The 23,765-nt window shown below is 45.0% G+C and overlaps 2 protein-coding genes across 4 annotated transcripts in view; both read right to left on the reverse strand.

Annotated features, from left to right (window-relative positions):
- Window positions 1-1,149: 1,149 nt before the first annotated feature.
- On the reverse strand, window positions 1,150-6,093 carry DLX1 (distal-less homeobox 1). 2 transcript variants are annotated; one of them, XM_020896327.2, is made up of 4 exons: window positions 5,954-6,093; window positions 4,839-5,519; window positions 3,985-4,184; window positions 1,150-2,845 (listed from the first exon to the last, which is right to left on the reverse strand). In XM_020896327.2, exons 2-4 carry the CDS (start codon window positions 5,149-5,151, stop codon window positions 2,591-2,593), a joined length of 768 nt encoding a protein of 255 aa, XP_020751986.2. In that variant the 5' UTR covers window positions 5,152-5,519; window positions 5,954-6,093; the 3' UTR covers window positions 1,150-2,590. The 2 variants fall into 2 exon arrangements, with proteins under 2 accessions (XP_020751986.2, XP_070332119.1); XM_070476018.1 differs by having other exon boundaries at window positions 5,950-6,093.
- A 3,931-nt stretch (window positions 6,094-10,024) lies between these two features.
- METAP1D (methionyl aminopeptidase type 1D, mitochondrial) overlaps window positions 10,025-23,765 on the reverse strand; it is a 70,251-nt gene continuing 56,510 nt past the window's right edge. Inside the window, exons 5-10 of one of the 2 annotated variants that reach the window (XM_020896347.2) lie at window positions 23,239-23,281; window positions 19,593-19,756; window positions 12,890-12,987; window positions 11,583-11,630; window positions 10,604-10,682; window positions 10,025-10,474 (exon numbers count right to left, since the gene is read on the reverse strand). In XM_020896347.2, the coding sequence (XP_020752006.2) occupies window positions 10,396-10,474; window positions 10,604-10,682; window positions 11,583-11,630; window positions 12,890-12,987; window positions 19,593-19,756; window positions 23,239-23,281 (511 nt within the window). In that variant the 3' untranslated portion in view covers window positions 10,025-10,395. The remainder of the gene's footprint in view (window positions 10,475-10,603; window positions 10,683-11,582; window positions 11,631-12,889; window positions 12,988-19,592; window positions 19,757-23,238; window positions 23,282-23,765) is intronic. The other variant, XM_070476023.1, reaches the window with a different exon arrangement.

Genomic DNA, 23,765 nt, shown 5'->3' on the forward strand with positions numbered 1-23,765 from the left:
TAAAGGGCGTCGGAAAAGCCTGGCGCATCTGATCTTTCACCAGCACCAATTGAAAAATGGGTGCTTGTCACAACACAGATCACTGCCTTCCTCTCTGCTCCCCACCGTGCGCTGCAAAGGCCCCCCAAAGGCAGAGGGCCAGCCCCCGCGGGAAGCAAGTCGAAGGGAGAGTTTGAGGGAAGCGGGAATCCTTCAAAGCAGCCTGTCGGGCCCACAGCTTTCCTGAGCTCTTTCAGCTCGCTGTGGGGTCTGGGGCTGAGGTTGGTCTGAGGCCCAGGAGGAGTGTGCCAAACTGATATTAGCGGCTCAGAGCCCACCTTCTTCTGGAGTGAACTGATCAAAATGGTCACTGGAGGTGCCCCTTAATCGCCTGGCCTTGGGACTTCGGGGATGGTGGTGGGATAGGGGTTTGATTTGAGAAGCTCTCAGGTTCCAATGAGTCAGCGGAGCCCACCTGCCCCTCCCTCGGCACCTCAGCACCTCCTAGTCGCAGAGAAAAGCCCGGGGTCATTAGGCAGGCAGGGGCCTCTCGTTTTGGATGGGCCTGGGTGGGAGTGGCTCTGGAGGGGCCCAGTGGCGCCTTGGGACTGTCCCCCGGAGCTTAATGATTGATTGGGGGGTAGCCTGACAGACGTGTCCTTCCGGCCCCTTTCCGGGCGTCTGGCCTCCTCTTTTCCGCGTCGGGATCCAGCGCCCTGCGGGCCAGAAAAAGCCGGGAGGTCAGATCCCGGCAGAGGCAAGGGGCAAAGGGTGTCTCCACTTTCAGGCTTCCAGGCCTCACGGGCTGGCTGGGCACAGGGGACACACACGTCTCACAGGGTGGCTGCTTGGGGCTCTGCTTCCATCTCACCTCAGACGGCCTTCGCAGTCCCTTTGGTTCCTGAGCCCTGGCTCTGCCAGGCCACACCTCTTCCTTATTCCCCTTCCCAGGGACCCTGGCCACTACCCTCTCACTCAAGCAGGGGTCAGACCCTTGATGGGCAGGAGCTCAGCTTGAGGAATGGCCCTAGCAGGGGCTTCACAGGCCTCCGCTGTTATCCTGCTATGCCTGGAGCCAGGAGGGGCTGCCCCTGTCTTCTCTGTCCCCAGAGGTGGGAGCCTGCTGGTGGGGCCCCAGCACCCCCTCGCACAGCACACCAGACAGCCAACTCTTTCTTGAAACCATAATTTTACTGTCTCAAAGAAACTTTATAACTTATTTACAAAGTTCTTTCCCCCCCCAGGTACAAAGCAATAAGTTAACATTCTCAATATAAAACTAAACTTTGACATAGAGAACACAAAACACGGTTGATTTCAATTGATCACATTTTCCAAATTTCACAAGTAAAATGTCAAGATTCTCATTTCACAAAGCATTGGGTTTTACAGCCACACACAACAGAACGGAAAAAAGCTAAGTTTGTGCAACATGTTTACAGAACAATAATAATAACAATAATAATATGTACAGCAAATAGATCCTGCACCAGAGACTGTGCATTCAAGGTGGTGCTCTGTGGTCGAGCCTCTGGGGGTTGTTGTAAAGCTGCTTTCATCTTACTTTACCCCTGGCATTAGGGCATTGGCACACCCTGCCTGTTTTTTTTCTCTCCCTGCCCATCAGTTCGCGCTCTCTCTCTCCCCACAAGGAAAGAATTAGGATCTTTCTTCTTAACCAGGTAAAGTGATCAAATGTTCTTCTCGAGATGAGGAAATTTTGTTGGCTTCATTTCTTTCTCTATTTTCTTCTTTTTTTAAAATAATACGGGACATGTAAAAAATGCAAACCATTCGGCTCCAACCTCTCCATACCAGCGAAGTACAAAAGTTACTGTATAAGTTAAAAATCACCAGGTCCTCCTCATTCGTTTTTCCGAGTGCGTTTAAAGGAATGGGTACGTTTGGACCCTGCTCTCCTCGCGCCTCGCAAAATCGCGAATGGGCCGAACCTTCCTTCAGCCTCAGGAGAAGTCCATTTCTCAATAAATAAAAACCCCCTCCCTCCTTTCCCCCAATCCCCGAACGAGCCACGCCGATGGTTAGGCAGGCCCAGGAAAAGGTCCGAAAAGACAAAACGATCCAGTATCCGGAACTGGGTGGCCCGGTGGACCAAGCCTCCTCCGACCTGGTGACTTGTTTCAGAGGCCGAAGAACTAGGACAGCGGACGGACGAGAATCTCGACTTCGTCAGCGCACAGATACAGAGCGAAAGGAGACAAGAGACGGACAGGACAGAAAAGAGCTTTTGCTTTTTCTACATGGTTTTGTTTTCCTGATAACCCCACACAGCTGAGGGTCGGCGGTCGGGTCCGGCGGATTCTGGCTGCCTTGCCCGCTGGCTCGGACCGCTGTACCTGCGCTTCCAGGCCGCTTTCTGCTGTCACTGCGCGGCCGAGGTCGGGCGTGGGCACCGGGGAAGTCGCCGGGCCAGAGCGCGCGAGACTCCGAGGAGGCGGCGGGCGTCCTGCCTTCATTGTTCCTTCTTCTTCCCCTCTGGGCCCTTCTCCTCCAGACCCAGGGCACGCGGACAGGGTGGATGGACCGGGAGGCGGGAGGGGCCCGGGCCGTGGGAGACGGGAAGGAGGCGGGTGGGTGCGGGCGCACCACCTCACATGAGCTGGGGTTGCTGCAGAGCTTCTTGGTGCGCCGAGGGGTACCACGACGTGTAACTGGGGATGTAGGAGCCCGCGCTGCCGCCCGAGCCCTTCCCGGAAGAGGAGTTGGGGTTCCAGCCGGGCGGCACCGGCGGGGAACCCGCAGACAGCGCCCGGCCGTTGGCCAGCGCGCTACCCTCCAGAGCCGCCCCGCCCTGCTTCATCAGCTTCTTGAACTTGGAGCGCTTGTTCTGGAACCAGATCTTGACCTGCAAGAGCGGACAACAACGTGACTCGGTCTAGGTCCACTGTGCCTACCTTGGTCCTGGGGAGATAAGGGAACCGTGGGACAGCGTAAGAGGATACGAGGATACCACCCCGCCACGCTCACACACCGGCCCCCTGCTCTGCGCAACCCGGAGGCTCCCTGCTGGAGAAGCAAACACGTCGTCCTTCCTGCCTAAGAACCAAAGGCTGGGAGGCCTCACCGCCCGCCCGGGAGGCCGGCTGGAGCGGCTCTCTGAGAGCCAGGGGGCGTGGTGGTGAGCGGCGCCGGGATCCAGGCCTTCAGCCCGAGGCCGGCAATCGTCTGGGTAAGACACAGAGCCCGCAAAACACCGAGCCTTCAATTCCAGTGTGAACATCAATAAAAGAGTGGAGAAAAGAAGTGGAGGAAATTTATTTGCAATGCGACCCGCCTTCTCTTTGCTTCATCATCTCTGCCCTTGAGTGAGCTGCGGGCTGACTGAGGAGGCCACCGGGTTTTGTTAAACTTTTCGTTTGGACTCAAATCAACCTCTCCTTAGTTAGCATCTCCCAACTCTGCTCCTAATCCCGGCCTGGACGTTGGAAACCCGCGGCAGTCGTGATCAGAACGTCCAAGGGGTCCCCAGAATCTTAGAGAAAACAGGGAAGGAAGGGTCCGTTTCTCTTCCGGGCTCTGGGACTTGGTAGGTGAGAGGGCGGAGGAAAGGATCTCCCCCCACCCCCAACCAAACTCGGTAAGGAGGAGAGAGACAGAGGCTTGGGCCCAGGCCCCGAGTGATTAGTCATACACTTTAAAGGCAAAGAAGGGATTAACCCCCGAGTCTATTGTTCCAGTTGTTCGGGCACGTGTGACCTCAGAGTCCCCAAACAAAACGCCTAGGGAAATCCTTCTTGCGCCCCTAATCAGATTGTCCAGGGACGGAGGGCCGCGCGGCTGGCAGCGCGGAGTTCAGAGTGCAGCGACAGAGCCAGGGCAGAGACAACTAGGGAGGAAGGAGAGATGTTGTGAGAGCAAGGGACAGGACACACAACACACACGCATACAGACCCCCGAGGCCCAGAGAGCAAGAAATGAAGCTCCAGGGGGCAGGTGGGCCACGGGAAGCCTGCACGGCGCCACGGTGGGGCAGCGGCGAGGTACCTGCGTCTGCGTGAGTCCCAAAGAGGCCGCGAGCTCCGCCCTCTCGGGCAGAGCTAGGTACTGAGTTTGCTGGAACCTCCGGTTCAAAGCCTGCAACTGCAAACTGGAATAAATCGTCCTGGGTTTGCGAATCTTTTTCCCCTTGCCATTGAAGCGCACTTCACCGCCTTCCACCACCGTGCTCTTCTCCGAGTCAGCCCCTGGAGGGAGAGCAGAAGTGGGGGCCGTTGTTAAGGTGAGGGACTGCCTTGAGTGTGGGGAGCCGAGAGCAAGTAACCTCAGAGGGGTGACAGAAGAAGGAGCAGGAGGGAGATCGCTCAAGAAACTCCGAAAGCCGGGGAAGGGTCCGGCTAAGTCCAAAGGGCCCGACCCCGGGCGCTGCAGGCGGACTGGGGCAGTTTGCAGGCGCGCAGCTCCTGCCTTTGCAGGGAAAGTTTGCTATTTTTGCAGGCGGTAGTTGAGGTTTAATTACCCTTAATTGCATACATTGTTTATAGCGCTACGCAATAAATAATTACCGAGACTAATACGTGCACATGTGGGTTTCTGTTTTCCAGCAGGGCATTGTGTGCTTGGCGCACGGAGCCGCCCAGAGGCCCAGCCAATGCCAGGGGACGCTCTTGGATTTATCCTTTGCTGGATAGTTGCAAATTGGGTGGATATATATTTTTTTAATTTCTTTCCTATGACAGGGATGCAGAGATTGATACCCGAAACCTTTCACTGCTCCGGCGCCCTCCCCACCCCCATCCCACCTCTCTCTCCTCCTCTCCTCTCCCTCCTTTCTCTCTCTCTCCCCCCCTCCCTTTCTCCCTCCCTCCGTACCTCTTCCTCTCCCTGGCAGGCGCACGTACCTGGGTCCTCCAGGCGGCTCTGGGTGAGGCTGGCGCTGCCCGGGTAGGACTGCACCGAACTGATGTAGGGGCTGGACGCGTGGCTGCTGACCGAGTTGACGTAGGGGTAGCCCAGCGGTCGGGAGAAGGACGAGGCCGAGCTGTAAGCGCCGTCGGGCTGCGAATGGCCCGCCGAGTGTAAACAGTGCATGGAGTAGTGCCCGTGGGACATGGGAGAAGGAGACATTTGCTGGTTGGGCGGCCCAAACTCCATAAACACCGCCTTGCCCGACACGGGGCTGTTGAGACTTTCTGGCATGGTGGTCATGGTCATCTCTTCTTGCGGGGTCTGGGTGTGGGTCTCTCTCTCTCCTCTGCTTCCCTTTTGGGGGTCTCTGTGTTTCTCAGGACAAGAAGGAACCCAATTTAAGCGGAACAGGGGTTTTCACTTTCCATTCATAAGAAAATGGAGTTTGTCTCTTTGAAAAGTCTAAGCATGATGCTGCCGAGCTCCCCAAACTCGCTTCAAAGCTTTGACTCAGCCAAGGTCATAAATATTCATGAGCTGGCGGAGCTGATTGGTCCGCTGTCTTGCATAATCACCGGGGATTGGTCCGAGGCGCTCCGGCTCCGCTGGACTAGAGCGGGCGAGGCTGCCGGGCCTCCGGAGAGACGCATCCACACTTCCAGGCCGGGGCTCCTCTGCAACAGAGCGCACAGCGTGAGGCGCACAATGGGCTGCGGCGCCCGCGCGGGGCCCTCGTGGCCCGCGGCTCTTCAGCCTCCCGTCTCCGGCGCGCTTTGCTTCCCAGAAAGAAACTAGCGGGTTGGCACCGCCGCCCACCACCTCCTATAGTCCCCACCCTCCGCCCGCCCCCAACACCGGGGCCCAGGGCACCTCTTCTTCTAACCGTCGCTACTCGTCCGGTGCAGAACTAGGGCGGCTCTGGAGCCCGGCCACGGCCTCGCGTACGCTGAGTCGCGCAGTCCGGGCGCTGGAGGAGGGCAACAGAGCGCTATCCTCCGGAGAGTCTTGTGCCTAACGCAGCGCTCTCCTGGGCGCGCCTCCCTGGCCTGGGTCCCCTCTGCCACATCCCTGGGGGCGGGTTTGGGGCCCTCCGGGCAAACTCACTCACTCGGCCGCCGCGCCGCCGCCGCTCTCTGGGGCCCGCTCGCATTGCTCCAGGCCAAGCTGGCTACTCCAGCTCGAGGCTGCACCGGTCTGATTAAAACAGTGCGAGCAGAGAGCCAGGAACCCGCGCTTCTCCTCCCAGGAGAGGCTGCCGCACCGCCCCCCTCCCCGCAACACCCACCCCCTCTTTCCCTCCCAACCTTCCTCCGCCTCCTCCTCCCCTCTGCATTCCCTCTGCGCGGAGCGCCCCGGCTCACTCGCCCCAAGGGCGCGGCAGAGTGAAGCCTAGGAGCTGGCGGGCTCCGTTCGGCTTGAGCCGCTGGTGCCGGGTGGTCATTTTCCGGCCTCCTGGGGTCTGGCGATAGTACCCGAGGTGCAGGAGTCCTGAGGGACGCCAAAACCCACGGCAAAACCAGGCCAGTCGTAGGCTCGCGTGTCTCTCGGTGGACACGTCTCTCATGGTCGCCCAGGATTCTCATCTCCAGGGTCAAGGCGGGCGCCACCGAGCCAGGGCAGGGCTAGTGGGGGCAAAAGCTGCCAAGGCGCCTTCTGTCTTCTGGAGCGCTAGGTACAGAAAAGCGCACAAAAGCTCCCCCCCACCTCCGCAGCCACCACCACACAGCCACCACCCCCCGTGAGGCGTGGCGCGCACCACGCTGGCTGCGAAGGGGCTGTTGGTTTCCTATCCCGCCAACCCCACGGTGAATCCCAAATTACTTTGTTAGGTAATTAGAAAGTGTTGATAATTATTTCTTTCATAATTTAGCGGTGTGACGGGAACGGGGAAATGATCTTGTGAAAGTTCACACGTGCAGATGTATTAGTTACTGATTCATTTGATTAAATGGTAGTCTCAAGTGCTCAGATCCGCAGCTGAAGGCGCCCCATTAGCATAACACTGATGTTTAATTTTCATACGCATAATTAGCCATATATTTAACACTAATAGCAACATGCAGCCTTTCAGCGTTAAACAGCCCGGGATTTGATCTGGCCTGAGCTGAACCTTCGCCGATGCACCTTCCCCTGTCTAGAGTGCGCAATGATCACAGGACAAACCTCTGTAATCAAGCACATTTTGGCAGAGGGAACACCAATAAAAATGAACATTCAAAACAAATTACATCGGTGCTGTCGTTACAGATATTAGCGGAAGGGGCTTCTCTTTTTTAACTTCTGTAGCAGCAGCTGCTGCCCGCGGAATTCCTCTCCTTTGGTTTAAGAGTGCGATGTTGGGGGTAGAGATATTTCAGGCAGCGTGGTTGCAGCAAAAGAAAAACAAAAGCCAAGCAAAACAAAACAACCAATTCTCCAAACCAATAACGGGTTTGCCAGCGTTTAAAATGATTTTTCTTTTCTTTTTTCTTTTTCTTTCTTACTTTCTCTCTCCCCACCCCCTTTTTTCCCCCTTAATCATCGAAGCACACGGCGAGGCTTTGTAGCAACAACCAGCTAATGACTCCGCCACCAGACAACTCCCGGAGCCGTTACACTCCTCTTGATTTCCGTGTTGCACTTGTGATTTTAATTGCTCTTTCCTAGTGCCTGTTTTGGGGTGTGGTGTGAGGTACGCCCTGCACAGCAGCGGATGCCGCCCTGGCCCCTTGTCTCCCGCGCGCCTCGCGGGCCCTGCCCACGTAAGTGATCTCCGCGGCTGGCGCGAGGTCGGGATTGGGAAGGAGGGAAGCAGGGCTGGCGATTCCCGGTACTCTGGGCAACGGGCGAGGAAACCCGACGGCTGGGCTGCCCCGGCCAGTTCTTCTTCCAGAGAACTGAAGGGTGGGGGAAGGGGAGAGAGGCGGCCGCAGGTCGCGACGGTCTCTAGGGCTCTCTGGTTCACATCTGGAGGAGGGATCCAAGTGTCGCAGCGCAGGGGACCGGGTTGGATCCGGGGAACAAAGGACCCGCACGGGAAACGGTTTCAGAGCCTGGTTTATTTTTAAAAATTGATTATATCTGGGCGAAGGAGTGTCTACACTCGGAATTATTTCTTAGCCCCAGAGAAGCAGGTTCGGGGAAGGGTGGCTGAACCCGGGCCCTCGGGCTCCGAGACGCCCGGCCTTGACTAGCTTCTCAGTATGTGATCTTACGCCTAAGAGCCCAGGGTGTCTCCCTTCCAACCCCCACCGCGGAGGCGACACCTGTTCTGAAACGCCACTTTGCTTAGATCTTGGCCTGTCCCATCTCGGAGAGGAAACAAAACTCTCCCATTTATCCTGAGCGCCCTGGATTCCGAGTAGAACCTATTGGAGACTCCACGGACCGGGCGCCTGGTGGTGTTAGCAGTAGTCACGCATGGCTGGAAACCCTGCAACCCGGGGTGAGGTTTGGGGCCTGTTCAGTTGTCGGAGTTGAGGGTGGGGTCTTGGACAAGGTATTCTAAAATCTGCTTCTTAATTTCAACTTCAAAGCGTGTTTAATGGAATTCGATCTAATTCAAGTTTGTTTCCTACAGAGCTGCTGACTATTGGCTGGTGCTAGTATATATGCATATATATGTATAATAGTTAAACTTTACTCACTTTAATAAGTAGGATTATGAATCTGTCCCACAATTACCTCCACCTCGGAAAAACTACTGCATAAACAGCGAGTTATCCCAGTGGCTGGTAAAATTCTGTATTCCTAATGAAATTATTCTTGGGGAATCTTGGGGTAAATGGATCTGTGGATAAGATATTGGCTACTCATTGCAATCTGCCTAATCTAAGAAAGAAGTGAAATCAATCTCTGGCAGAACTCTCCTAAGGTGATCTGGGTCTTGTTCCTCTCTAGAAAATTCGGGTTGTTCTGGGGACAGCAGCCTCAGTCTCTAGGCCTTTGCTTGGCTAAATCTTCAGCACACCTAAAGTTTCTCTGTGGATCCTGTAAATCTTCAACCCCTCCCTCATCTTTTCCAGCTCTCAGATCTGCTAGAATTGGAATTACCTCTGTCCAAGCTCTGCCTGGATGAGAGGAAGAAAGCCCAAGAGAGAATCCCAAGTTCAGGGAAAAGCTCAAACTAGTCACTTTTCCAAGCTCGCTCATTGGCCTCAGTTTCCTATGACTTTCCCCAGACTCTGAGTGTCACGAAGATGAACTGGCTCTCCAGTCCTATCACAGAGGCCACCTGTCATGGCAGTGACAGGTGTCCACATTTCCTTGGTGCTCTGGAGCTGAGCCCAATCTATACTTAGTGGATGGCAGCTTTTTATAACCCGTTTCAGTAGAAACAACCACTGACCGGTGGAACACCCCAAAATCATGGCCAGGGGGACCCTACTTTGTACGTGGCTTGCTAGAAATCCAACCCTCTCTACCTCTGAGCCCAGGTGTGAAGAGGTCCCCAGGAGCTCGGGTGAGGGAAGACAGAGTACCCAGGATGGGGATGAGCCTTGGGAGACTCAGAGTGTGGACCCTTGGATTTTGCGCTTCTAAAGCAGGAGGAGCTGCTGGCAGGCTGAATTAAACTCATCAGCTCCAATCCTGACTGACTAGGCCCTTGCCCTCAAGAATACCCGTGTCTCCTCTGGAAGGGATGTGCTGGGTGTCCAGTGCATTAGTGCCGGTCTGAAGAAAACCAGTGTTGGGAGAGATCAATTTAGGGAGGATACCCGCCTGACACTGCTCACATCTGGGCAGGTGGGGCTGATGCTCCAACTCCCAGAGCAGAAAAGCAACTCCTTAGCTTGCCTCTGTATGTTGGTGAGAGGGTCTCTCAAAAGTAACCTTTGGGATGGCCCCACAGAGCAGTTTGAGGGCAGGGAGAAGGAACCACAGGGGACCAGAAAAGGCAAGTTTTTAGACTGATAACCCCAGGCCCCTGGTCTAGAGGCAAACAAATGTTCGTAACTAACTCCTCCATTCGCCGGCTAATCTTTTCATCGCAAAGCAGCTATGAAGGGGAAAGAACCGGAAGGGCTGAGGGGCAGCTGGCCCCGCCAGCGCCCTCGGGGCCGGCCAATGTGGAACCCACAAGGCGGGTGGAAAAAGAGACCAAAAAAAAAAAAAAAAAATCGTAACAGCTAGGCTCGGGTTTTTCTTCCTGCGCGCGCGAGTGAAAAGAGACTCAAAAATTAACCGTAAGACACAGTGGTTTTAAGGAGTGAACGCTTTCTATTCTGGCAGAGTCAAGGCTAGGGAAAGGGAAAAGTATGCATTGTTAAGACTTCCTAGTCTTCCAAATGAGGGCGTCCCCATTCCTTTCCAGATGTGTTTCCCACGCTGGGAAACAGAGACTGGCTCCAGGATCCGTCTCTCCGAAAGCGCACGGCCACTTCGGGGCTTCAGATTTGTGTTCGGAACGGCTCCCAAGCCCTACCGCATTTTCCCTAGCCGGCGCTGCTAGATGCTAGGTAGGTTACTCTGGGACCTGCCGTTAGCCTGTTTCTTCTAAAAGTTCTCCAGCTGGATTTCAGCAATTTTATAAAAAGGGCCCCGGGTCTCTTGCGACCTTCGTGTTGCTCCTCAGGCCTCGTGGGGCAGTTTGGTCAGGATCTGCGCGCCCCTCGACGTGATGAGAACTGTGTGCTCGAATTGGGCAGACCTGAAACACACAAGACAGAGATGAGCGAGCTCAAGCGCCGGCGGGGCAGGGATCCGCAGCTCGCCCGCGTCGTGGGACGAACCTGCCCTTCCAATGCAATTTAAAAGCAACCGGGCAGAAAGCAAGCACCTTTGATTGTCCACAGAGACCGCAGTCCATGAGTCCTCCAGCACTTTAAAGTCAGGGGATCCCTCGGTTACAATTGGCTCTGTAAGAAGGAAAATATTTACTGCAGTGATCTAATCAGATTCTTGTCAAACACTGTTTTGACTGATTATTTAAAAAAAAAAAAAAGAATAAGAAGGTTCTCCCCCCTCCCTCCCAGTGCTTCCCCCCATGAGTTCATGTTGTCATGTCGCAAGCGCTGATAATTGATGTTGCTTACATAGTATGCTACAAACGAAACAGTAGGAAGAGGAAACTCTATGGCATTCAAAAAGGTATGAAGTTGCCTGGTTCGTAATTTTTTTAGAGAAAAAAGGGCATTTTAATCAAGACTTAATTAGGACCCTGTGGATAATAACCACCCAAACACCAGTCCCTCTTATAAATATCAGTCGGTTTTTTTAAATATTTGAATTTTTAAAACATGCTCAAAATGTTCATTAATCAGCAAATAACAATTTTCTTATTTCACTCTAATTGCTTCTCCATTAAGCCCCACAGTCAGAAATATGATGCCTTCGGGGCTTTAGGTGATTGGAATTTGGTGGTGACACCAATCACATGATCAGCCAGGAATGGGTCGACAGAGAGTATATGCCACTTGCTGACAGGGAGCAAGGGACATAATCGCCTCTAGTTACTGGGTGTTAATGAAAGAAGAAAAAAACGCCTCACAAAAAAGCAACACAAAAAACCAAACACCACATTATGTTGGTAACAGAATTAAAGGTTGGACGGCTGCCGTCTCCTAAATGTGTCGGTAAGTATCTGATTTAGGAAGATGGGGCTCGAGGATATTATTTAATCAGATTTACTATGCATCTGAATTATTTCATTACACTGATTGGCTTTATTAGTCCTTCACCGGACTGCCTGGCCTAGGCCAGCACTGCTGCACCGCGCCAGGGAGCCCCTGCTCTCTGAAGAGGAACTTAGCACTAACCTATGGTGAATGCCATGCCCTCCTCCATGAGTAGATCACTGTCATTCGCTGTAAGACAAAAATACGAGTGGGGGGCGTGGGGATGGGATATGGAGAGAACAGAGAGAAATGGGATTAGAAGGGTTAGGCTGCACAAAAAAAGTGGTCATTTTATGTTTCTTTTAGGAAGAGGTTGCTAGAATCTTGAGTGGTGGCTACCCAGGGATTGAGCACAGGGCTCCTGGGCCCTCAGCCTCTGCATTTTCTGAGCTTGGGGTCAGGGCCGCTAGGAAGGGTGCACCAAGGCTGAGCAGCCCAGGTGCTTGAGACGCGTTTTGGGCTCCCCTCTCCACTGTCCCCTTGCTCTGGCCACTTGCTCCGAGGTTTGCTGGCTCCCACCTCCCAACGGAAAGGGGAAGATATCTTGGGAACTGAGACAAAGGGAAGGCAGGTTGGTAGGAGGGAAGAACAGGGGTGACCTGAAATACTTCCAGGGCTTGGCACTGGGGGGGCACTCACCTGAGAGGCCCTTTCTGCACTCCAGCCTGGGCCTCTTACAGCTGCCTCAGGTGAAGTTCTTTGGCCTAAAGGAAGTTCTGACCTGCTGAGTGTCTAGGGATCTTTCAGGGGGTGGATTCCAGCTAGTAGTTCCTCTATGGGGCTGTTCCCACCCCGAAGGACACAGGTCAAAGCGCCAGGATCAACTTTCCTTTGGTCCTTGTCCAGGTATGCATGCCTCTTAGGGACACTCCACAGAACTGCTTCATAGCCTAACCCAAGTCCCCCACCCCTTCTGGCCCACCCTTGCCTTCTCACTGTAGGGAGAACATCCAGGCAGTAAAAAAAACCGGAGACTCTGGGTATAATCTAGGAATCACTAAAGAGTACACACTGCTAAATACATCAGCTGTCAACGCTGTGTAGGATGTAATGAAGTTTAACCACAACAGTCAGCAGTTAGAGAAGGGGGTAGAAAAAGAAAAACAGAAAACAGTCATATGTGCATGCTGCTGGGACATTGATGCAGTGGTGTTTTGTTTTCAGTAACTTTTTCTAGACAAATATCCCTTGCGCTTTCCAGCCATCACCCTTCAGGAGAAGACAAAAAGCAAAACAAACCTTATTTGGGGATTGAAATGGGTGGGCTCTAATTCAGTAACATAGTAACATGCTGGTTAGGATTAAATAGGACCACCCCCCCCCAACACACACACACCCTCATAGGGAAGGATGACAATGTGAATTCCAAGTTGCAGCAAGAGATTCAGGAGCAAAACTGCCTTATCTTGATTCCTTTCAATAAGCAGCTCCCAAACTAACTTTCTTACCATGATGCCAAATTTCTGGATGTCCATGAAAGTAAGATCCTATCCCATGTCCCACAAAATGTGGACAGACTTGCAAACCATTCTGATGAGTTATCTGGCTTTAAAAGTGACCAAACAAAATACTGAATTAAATTGGATCATTTTAAATGCATATATAGATAAGACAAAGTCCCTTCAAAGTATTCTCTGAAAAAGAAAAAAAAATCAGTTCTATTTAGAGTCATATGGTAACAATTTGTTTTCATTATTCTGGAAAAATTTTATATTTTGTCACAGCCTGCAACAACTCCCTTTGGATACATGAAGAAAAAAGATATGTAGCTAACACAATAGTTCGCTTCAATTACTTTAGTACAGCACTCAAACAAGGTCACTTTTAGACAATGAGTATGCATACACATATATACAGTGCAATGTAACCAAGATATATGTGCAGGTAATGCAGGTCATACAAACCTGCCTGATTTGTATGGAGTTTCACTAAAAGACTGTACAAATTATTACTGACTTGGGAACCAAACAAAAAAAATTTACAAACTGAAATGTGACTTCTATAATTGCTTATTCTGGTCTATTTCAGAACATCAAACATTTTACAGACACATTTATACAAAAGGTCACATCTGCTTTGTCAATATTCTTGAAGCACTCCAAAACTTTGTGATTATTTGAGATTTCTACTGAAGACCTATACCATTAACAGAGTTCATAAAAGATGCTTTTTAATTGCTATGATGCTTAGAAGAAGCTAGTATTGTGATTCCTAATTCTTAATGCTACATTAGTTACTTCTACATGCAAATCTTTTGGATTCCATTTATTCCATATAAGTGAAAACTTAGAATCCAACCCTAAAATCTTCACCTACAAGATTAAGAAGTTGTTTTTGAAATCAGGTGGACATGTTCATTTCTGGGAGCACCAGAAAGACAAGAATGTACATACCATGAACAATTTATATTTTCATGCAGATGAAGAGCAAAGTGCCTTAACCCTAACCATAATAATGGATTGGGATTTATAGGACTACTATTTAAATTCTTAACCAAACCAAAGTTCTTGGATCCCAAGCTAGTTTACAGCAGCCCTTTGGTTTGGTTTACCACAAACTCAAAGGCATTTAGTCAGCATCTTTATGAGCATTCCTGTCAAAATACTTTTCTCTAGACATTTTTAACCTTCATCTCCAGACCTGTAAAATGTCTTCACTTAGGCCAGGATGTCACCATAAATATCAGATGGGCAGTCTCTCATTCAGATTTAATTTCCATGTAACAGAAATAGGTGAGCTATACATGTGTTGAGGATAGGAACAGCAAGTGAATGCTTTTATCTCTTAATTTGTTCTTTATGGTTATATTTATTTCTGTGTGTCTTTTCACTCTGGACAGGAGGTATAACAACTTTTCCAAGTTGTTTCTATTTGTACCACACAATTCCTGAATAAAAACTTAGGATGGAGAGTAGATAGAGGCTGGAAGAGAGATTATTCAGTAAGACATGCTGATCTAGATTTTTTTTTTTTTCAATAAGAATAGGTCTTATCTACCCATCTACCCATTATAGCTATGTCCCAGCAAACCTTAATAATTCTAAGAGGATTCATTATAAACTGTTCTTCTATTTTCTTTTCTTAAACGAACGATTTTTAAGGCTCTAACTGATTGGCAAGCATCACAGCTACACTGTGTGTGTGTTACAGTGGCAATCTTCATTTTAATTTCTGATGAGAGGACAGGAAGAAAGCCCACTATGAAAAAACACTTGGGGTCCCTCCCCCCTCATATCTCTCATTCCTCTTCATAAAAGAAGCTGTGCAATTACTAGGTGGCTAAAGATATCTAAGTGCATTCTACAACAATTTACTGCCTGGATCCTGCTGAAACTTTTGGTTATAGGAGGATCATAGAATATATGTGTCATGGATGCAAAGGTCAGAGGATTTCACAGCTGTGTGGAAAGAGGAAAAGATCAGAACAAATTTCCCTCAGTTCCTTGGTCGAGTACCTGTCTCAGTGGTTGATTCTCAGGAACTAAATAAAAACTCCTGTCTGCTTTTTAGGGTATTTTCCTTTTGGATTGGTAGTTAGCTGTTTTAACACACACTTCCTGGGACTGAATGGAATAAAATCTCATTAATGTTTCTAATTACTGATGAAAAGCATGCCCCTTCTCCTATTCTACTGTGTACTGTTCTTCTATTTTGGAATATAAGGGAAGCCCAAGATTAATTTACATGATTCTAAGATTTAAATCTAACTTCATGGAGACAATCCAAGTGATCTATAGGAGCAAATGTCTGCTCTAAAGTGAAATCAAGTACTAGAAACCCTAGTTGTGGCACAGGGAAGTGGAGCATGCAGGCTTCTGACTAGTGTGTTGGGGAAAGTGGAAGTGTTGGGTGGGCAGGGGTGCCCACAAAGCATACGGTTGCTCCTTAACACCAGCCATCACGGGTTGTGACCTATTTCTGAGCATGAAGGTCTTCTTGCCTTGGATATTACACAGATGAAATCTGCCTTCTTTTTGTTGAAATCTGCTAAAAAGAACTCTCTGAGTATTAGCTCTTCTGTCCTGATTTTTTTAACTAAAAACTCTCTAAGACAGCAGCTCACTTTATTTAAGTCTGAGCACACTTGGGATTTGAAGCCCTTCATATGGAATATTTGGGGAGGAGGAGAGAGATGTGTAAAAGTAGTTTATCAACTTACTCGAAAATTATTCCGTGTTACAGTTCACGTTTCAGGTATGGTTTAGAGTTAAAAGATAAATCTCTCTTAAGGAATTTCATCCTGTGACTATTCTCTTAATTGAATCCCCTTTCATGGGATAGTTTTCCTCAATAAAAGTTTTGTCTAGATAAATTAAAATTCTTGATACATTTAAACTATATTTTATGACTAAGAATACATTCCCCAAGAGGGCAGAGGAGTACTATTTTTAAGTACACACTCTTCTAAAGGAATAAAAATGCACATGGAAATAGTTTTATTACTATTTCTACATGAATTCTATCAACAGAACTGATTTCCAAATGGTCACATCTCTAATTAAAGGACCTCAAATGGCACCTGATTTTCTAAGTCATGGAATTTTACTTTATTTTTTTCAGATTTTTATTTTAAGCAGTAGTCTTTGGATGCTGGAATGCACAAATTCAAGGATTCCCTCTAATTGAAAAGGAATGTTTAAGTACAATTAGTAATATTTTTGAAAGCCAACAACTGTTTTCCAAAAGAGGAGTACATTTTTTTTTGTTTCAAACTGGATCACAAATTACTGTATTTTTCTTACAATAGTGCTGAACTTTTATTTGAGGTTTTCTGTTTCTGAAAAGCAGACATGATGGATTGAAATAAAAGATAATTTATTGCAATGCTTACTTTCATGTGCAGAGAGAAGCAGTGTAATTGTAATTTACAGTAGCTGTCAAGAAAAAATCCATCACAGATGACATTAAAATGACTTATTTTGCCTGAGCCACTTATTGTTTAAATGTGCATAATCTAATAGAAAGAGATTATTTTTAAAAATCTGCTTTATATTCTTCTAAATTAATATCAAAACATATACTTATGAATTAAACATTAAAAACCATTCATTGATACTTTCATCATGACATTTACAAGGATAAGTTTAAATTATTTTTGATTGAACTGTCACATATTTGTGATGCATGAATCTACACATTCACAGTATCCTCATATGTACAGCTCATATGTACAGGATAATTACAAAAATACAGATTTAGAAATATTTTAACGCAAATAGAGGTACAGTGAGCATAATAACGCTGTAACCTAAAGATCACTAGACATCCCTCATAAAAAAGAAGGGCACAGAGAGAACTCTTTTAGCCAATACTTCTTTGGAGATAACCTATTCTTCAGGTTTCAGAGAATTTCAAAATTTCCTATAAAGATCACCAGGTTTTTGACATGATACTACTGAAAGAGTAGAGAGAGGCTTTGCAAATGATGGTGAATATCTTAAACGAGGCTGAGTTGAAAGATGTTTGTAAATCTTTGGTCTATAATGATTCAGAGTACTTCTGGCTAAAGGTGAAGACTGTTTATTTACTCCCTTGAGAGTTTGCCTGAATAAGAAAAGGCGAAATAACAGATGTCCAGAAACACTGCCTTAACACATTAGAACAAATATTTGTTAGACTCAGGGCCAGTTTCCTCCTCAGAGGCAGACACAAACCACCTAAATAATGAAATGCATTCGAGTAACGGAAGAAGTTCATTGTCTCTGTTATTTTTCACATAGTTTTGTAAGTGCGGTTGTCGGCACTGATCTGGTTTTCAAAGGAGCTTGTACATGCAAATTCATTCTCTACGAAAACTGACCTTTGCATCCAGATAGCTAAAATTCAATGTCACTTTCGATTTTACTCTTCTTCTTCTTTTTTTTTTTATGTAGCTAGAATTAATGTAGTGAATATGTAATGAAATGCATTATCCTGCATGGAGATTTATCAGATTTTCCGACTGAATGCTATGCTTTGCTAGTACTAGCTGGAGTTCACCTGCATGTTGGTGTGGCGTGTGGCTCTTTTTTGTAAAGAGTTAAGTCGTACACAAAAAAAGGGAACAAAGGTCAGCACCCAGCCGCCACTTGAATGTGAGATTTTTCTTTTTATTCCCCTTGATGTATACTAGGCTCTATGTTATTAGTCTTAATGATGGAAAATTGTAGTGTTGATACAAATCTTTTTTTCAAAGTAGTAGGCGGGAGCTCCATTTGTTAGTAAGTTTTTTTGTGACTAAAAGCCACGGACAGTACATTTATGTAGCAGTAAAAGGCCTAGATGCTCTTTCCATAGCAGAGCTAATTATTCCTACTGTGACCTTACTGATCTAGCCTGTTCCTAGTACGTCTCATCTGCACGCCTGTTCCTCTGTGTAGATGGTGTCAGAGAATATGAAAAACCCTATAATGAAACCATTTTCATGATGGAGAAAGGCTACTGGAGTTGCACTTGCTACAAAGAGGCTCAATTATATGAGTAATTGTGATAATTTTCTACATTCATAGCCTTCAATGGGGAAAAAAGAATGAGAGCCACAAAGGAAAATTACTTTAACAAGAAAGTACAGAGAGTAAAAATGGAAGAAGAGACAAAAAAGGGGGAAAAAAACCAGAAAAAAAAAGTTTAAAAAATAGATCTGGAGGGAGGAATATCGAGACAGGGAGAACAACAGAAATGCTCAAAAGCCCATGTGCAGCTGTGTTGCACAATTAAATTGAATTTTTTTTTCCTGCAGTTGATGAATGTGACTACTGCAAATGTGCCTCTGTAGTTAGCTATCATTTGTTGTTCCGTGACAGGAAAAGGATAATTACCTCTCAGAGAGAATCAAAGGCTGACATGCCCTTTAGACACAGCCATGAATGCAGAGCTCGATAGAATGCTTGAATAAGAATCTAGTGTTCTCTGCCCCCTTCTACTGAAGAATAAATTTTGTTAAAATGCAAGAGCACCACCAGTAAATTTGTTGAACCCTAGGTGTTCAAAAATATGAGGTACATCTATCGACTCATCCCATTTGCAAAAATAAAACTGCATTTTGAATTCATTTCTATTATATTCATGGACAGTAAGATAGTGAGATATGCATTAAATTTCTTTTCCCAGTAGGGGTCTGATTCAACATTTCCTATGAAAGAACAGAGAGACACTATCCTTTTTTCCCAGGCTAGTTAGCCTATAATTTAAAACTGTCAAAAACACAATTTTGTTCAAAGTCTTCAATAAAAGCTTCTCCGATATAACCCAAAGAGATTTTACTAAAGTTTGATTCAGGCACTGTTACAATATTTTTAAAGCCATAAATACATTTAACTGATATTTTACTGCCTTTTTTCTTAAAGTATTCGAAGGCTTGCAGCATCTTTTCAAGGTGACTAAGCCTTCCATCCTTCAGACAAATGGGAAGTATTCAATGGTTCATATTAATGAGTGCAGTACTTTAAAAGGTACCAATGTAACCATCTTTAACAAAATATGTTACTTTTAAATGAAAACACATATCCTGCACATCTACTTCAAAACAGTTAGGGGGAAAAAAAGAGATCTAAAGTAGGTAACAGATTACAAAGAAAAGTCTTGAATTCAGAAAATACACATACTCTCAAAAAGCAAGCACAGAAGGCTGTGTGGAAAGTAAACAGTGGTTTACAGGAAAATGAACCAGACCAAAAAAAAAAAAAAAGATCACCCTTTCAGGCTGTTGGCTAATGCACTAATTTGAAAGGTAAGCCTTGCTTGAGCTAATGCCTTTTATCTTTCTGTCACAGGAATAATTTCACTTCATGCCTTTATAAAATCTAGCTTTTCTCCAGTCTCCTATTCAAGATTTGAGATACTTACCTCTTCTTAGCTACTCTTCCATGTTTGGTATGAGTTTGAATATAAGAACACTACAGACCAACACGCTGAGCTAAAATTAAAGCAGTCATATAAATATTGCTTGCTGCTTCTGTAAGTTTCTTTGTTGACCTGATATAATTCACTTTTTTGAAATCTTTCTTTTTTTTAAACTCAGGGAACAGCACTGCACCCTGGCAGTTCACATACTGATATCAGACTGAAATGATGGTTCTAAATCACAAAACATGTCATCAACTTTACACCAAGCCACCAATAACCTTTGTACCATCTGCCAACCCTCCCTTTATTTGTCACTGCAAGGCTTACCTGATTGTGTTTCCAATGACAGAGAAGGGAGCCCCCGCTCTGCAAGCCGCAATTGCTTCGTCTCTACACCTCCTGGCAACCTCCACTAACTTTTTACCACATTCATCCACATTGCCCACCAAAAATGTTTCAGAGGTGTCTCCATGGTAGCCATTGTAGTAAACCTAAACACAGGCAGAAATTTACAAATATGTCCTTGTTTATAAATCCATTCTCCTACAGTCTACATTGCATTCCTTTATATATTTAGTAGATTCATGTGTTTCACCCTTCCAGAATTATTAAGTTTACCTACAAAAAAAGAAGAAAAAACCTTACAGAAACATGAAAAAGATACACAATGATATTACAAAAGTTTAAATAAATACATGACTAGCATGGCTCTTTCAGCACTATGATTATGAATATTCTTTAACATTTTGAGTCCTCATTTTATTTCTGAGGCAAAATTATATATGCAAAAATAGTGACCAAAGACATTGACCCATGATTACTACAATAGGTTTAGAGAATTCAGAAGTATTTAACACAGTGAAAAGTTTCTTAAAGTGTCATAAAAATACTTATCTTTTATTTACTAGTCCCACACTTGGAAGTGATAGATAATGACAAGAAGAAATAAGATAGATGTATCAGTGTTATAACAGACAGAAGAAGAATTCAGTTCCAAGAACTGAAGTGGCTCAATATCAGAATGAAATAAGTTATAGAAAAATCCTGTATGGAAGTAAAACCTTAATCAAATGTTCCAGATAGCAGAATGTTAACAGAAGACACTATACATGGATTTTTAAAGAATCAGAATATAACAAAATAGGTTTAAGAATAAAATTACAGAAAATAGCATTTTATCTGTCTTCAATGACTCAGAAGGCCCTGTAGGATCTTGAAAGACACCATACTCATAAAAATCAATAATTACCAAACACTATAATAAATACAGAAGGTATTTATTCAACCAGAGGAGACTGGTTGAATATTGATCCTTTGATATAGCATGGAATTTGCTATTTTGCATAAATTTGTCCTATGTAATTATTTTTCACATTTCTCTTTCTCATGAAGTAGAATGCAGAAACTAATAAAAAAGATGTTTATCTGAGCTTTGTTTTAATATGGAATTAATCTGTATACTCTTCTTCATTAAAAATACTTTTATATGCTTTGTAAGGGAGGCAGGAGAAGTCTTTATCTTCACTTTTCAAGTCAGGAAATGGAGGCACAGACAAGTGACTTGTCTAAGGTTAGTGGCAGAAAACAAGAGGCAGATCCAGGTCAATATGATGGATTCTTGGCTTCTAATCAAGTGTTTTTCCTACTATATCAAGTGACCTTGCAATACAACAGTGTTTTATATATTTATTCCCATTTGTAACCCAAGAGAGTACAAATTTTTACTTTATACACAAGAAGATAAAATAAATAAAGAGTAATTATTAAGACAAAATTGTAACTCAGAATGTTTCTACAGTTGCTATTCAAGTAAAAATGTATTTAAAAATCATTATTTGCCTTTTCATATTACTTTTCACTAGTCTAAAAATGACTACTTGAAAGATTCAATATATATGGAAATAATACTTTTGACAGTCTGTGGCAATTACCTATAATTACTGTTTTTATCCACAAACTATTCTTGTTTTATACTTCATTTATTTAATTCTTCACTTATTAATAATTTAATAACATTTAAAATGTTTGCTGAGCAACTATTACGGGTATCACATCAACTTTTTTTTTTTTAAACATTCAACTTTCAAGGGGAAGTCTATTTTCTTGTGATATATACTAGATGTAAACAATGATGAAATGTAATGAGTATTTTCTGATAAGTAATGAAGCCTTTCATTTAATAAAATGTTTCATGAGAAATATAATTGAAGTTACTGACCTGTATGTTCCCTTGGTCCCTTCACATTTCCCTGTGCACGTGCTTAGTTGCGTCCAACTCTTTGCAACACCATGGACTGTAGCCCGCCAGGCTCCTCTGTCCACAGAATTTCCCAAGCAAGAATACTGGAGTGGGTTGTCATTCCCTTCTCCAGGGGATCTTCCTGACCCAGGGATCGAACCCACATCTCTTGTGTCTCCTGCACTGGGAGGTAGATTCTTTACCACTGTGCCATGTGAAAAGTCCTCACATTTTGAGACACTCGAGAACATTTCACTTTGATCATTTGAATGTTAGAAATGAAATTGTTTACTGAAAGTCTTCAGGAAAATTAGGAAAGGCAGAGACTATTCTCTTTGGGCACATTGGAAACAGGCGGGAAGAGCATGCTGATTTCATTGAAAGCAGCAATATTTTATTAGGGGTGATTAGGTGAGATAATAAATGGATAGCCTCTAAGTCAGGTATAATCCAAAAGAAAAATGCATCATGAAAAATACTTTATTTCATGCATACTTCATAAAATACCTCCTTCTACATATTCTGAGCTGGAGAGAGAGCAACAATATATGTGGCACAAATGTTCAAGTATTCTAAGTAGGACAAAATGATATAGAGAGTATTCACCATGAAAGAATTTTTGGCTATATACTAAGACAAATTGATATGAAGAGGAAAGGCTGAACTAATTTAAACAACTAAAAACAGACTGAACTAAACTACTGCATTCCAACCTCTACCACATTCCCACTCACATCCAAGTTTCATGACCTGGACATGAAATCACTATTACTAAGAATATTTTCTCACTAATAGAAATGCTGTCTGTCTCAACTAGTTCTCAACAGATATTTACTTTATATTTATTTATTTATTCAAAATATACTTATTAATCATCAGATATATAGAATTTATTTACAATCTCCATTATCCTAAGGTACCATTACATAATTTTTTAGTAAAACGAACTGCCAAAGCACAAGTAATCTAAGTCTGAGAACTATGAAAGGCTAAGAAAATGAGAAAAGGTTAGAGCTTGTACAGTGTGAAGTTCCTGTGTTAAATTACCTGGGGCTGTTATTTGAAAGAAAGGCTGTTAACCATTTGGTGAAAACTTAAGTTCAAGAGAGAAAAGCACTCTGCGTGTATGCTTCGAGTTCAAGGCTGTCTATACCAGAAATGGAACACAACGTTACCTTCAGGGATTTTAATAAATCTAAGGAACACTGCTAGCAAAAGAGTTTCTGTCCAAATAGACTGACACACACAGGCCAATGTAGCCCCTAATGACAGAGTAAGATAATGACAGGCCCCACTCAAAATCAGCAGGAAGAGGAAGATCAATCTTGGCAGAGTGAAGGAAAAATGCTGGCTTTCTTCGCCTTAGCTCATCTCATATATATCTAGCTTCAGCAGCTGCCCAGTGCTGTAGGGCTCTGCATTAACTACACAGTGGATCAATAACAATTACACCTTCTCAAAAACATGACACATAGCAGGATTGGGTTGACATTTCACTTAGGCCAACATTGATCTCAGTGCATCTGATTCCAGCCCTAAATTCAAGTCAGGCCTGGGTTTACTTGGAATAAACACAGCGTTAAAGACAAAAAAGGAAACCAGCTGCTTGCGTCTGGGTCTGGAAGTAAACAGCACTTCCATCGGCGCATTTCACGTTTTCAATCCACTCTTCTTCCTGTTGCTACCAGCAATTCTGAAGTTGATCAAAGACTGTTTTTTATATGATTTACTCACCGTGACATCAATGTTGATAATATCTCCATCCTGAAGAGGTCGACTGAAACATAAACAGAAAAAAAAATGATGATAGATCCCAATAAAAGGAATATAAAAATAAATACCTAATGACTACCATCAGAAGCCCAATGAATAGTGATGATAATTCAGAGTGGAGAAGGATTGAGTGGAATAACTGTATCTAATCTTTAACTTATATTAGTCATATCATTTTTACTAGAAATACATAATATGAACATGTATCATCACTTTAAAAATCTATGTACTCTCAACAAAATATACTTATTATTACCTTAATTTTGCAAAGAGTGAAAACAATAGTAGATGGTTAAAAATTTGAGATGGTAAAAGAAATATTTAATGTACAACCACTTTTTCAGATTACATATTGCTTTAACAAACATTAAATGGTGGTATTATGTCCATTTAGAAACAAAATACTTCAGAATTGTTGCTTTGCCATAATCGGTTTCAAAAGTCTGCAGGCAGGTTTCAATTAAACTATAGTGTCTTTCAACATACAT

The sequence above is a fragment of the Odocoileus virginianus genome, chromosome 13, assembly GCF_023699985.2.
Source record: "Odocoileus virginianus isolate 20LAN1187 ecotype Illinois chromosome 13, Ovbor_1.2, whole genome shotgun sequence".
Taxonomy (NCBI): domain Eukaryota; kingdom Metazoa; phylum Chordata; class Mammalia; order Artiodactyla; family Cervidae; genus Odocoileus; species Odocoileus virginianus.

Excerpts from the sequence above, each read along its gene's own strand:
- DLX1 (XM_020896327.2), bottom strand. The coding sequence starts at position 5,151 with ATGACCATGACCACCATGCCAGAAAGTCTCAACAGCCCCGTGTCGGGC. Across the intron at positions 4,185-4,838 it reads GAGCCGCCTGGAGGACCCAG|GGGCTGACTCGGAGAAGAGC; the intron begins GTACGTGCGCCT and ends CTCTCCCTCCAG. Across the intron at positions 2,846-3,984 it reads TGGGACTCACGCAGACGCAG|GTCAAGATCTGGTTCCAGAA; the intron begins GTACCTCGCCGC and ends CCGCTCTTGCAG.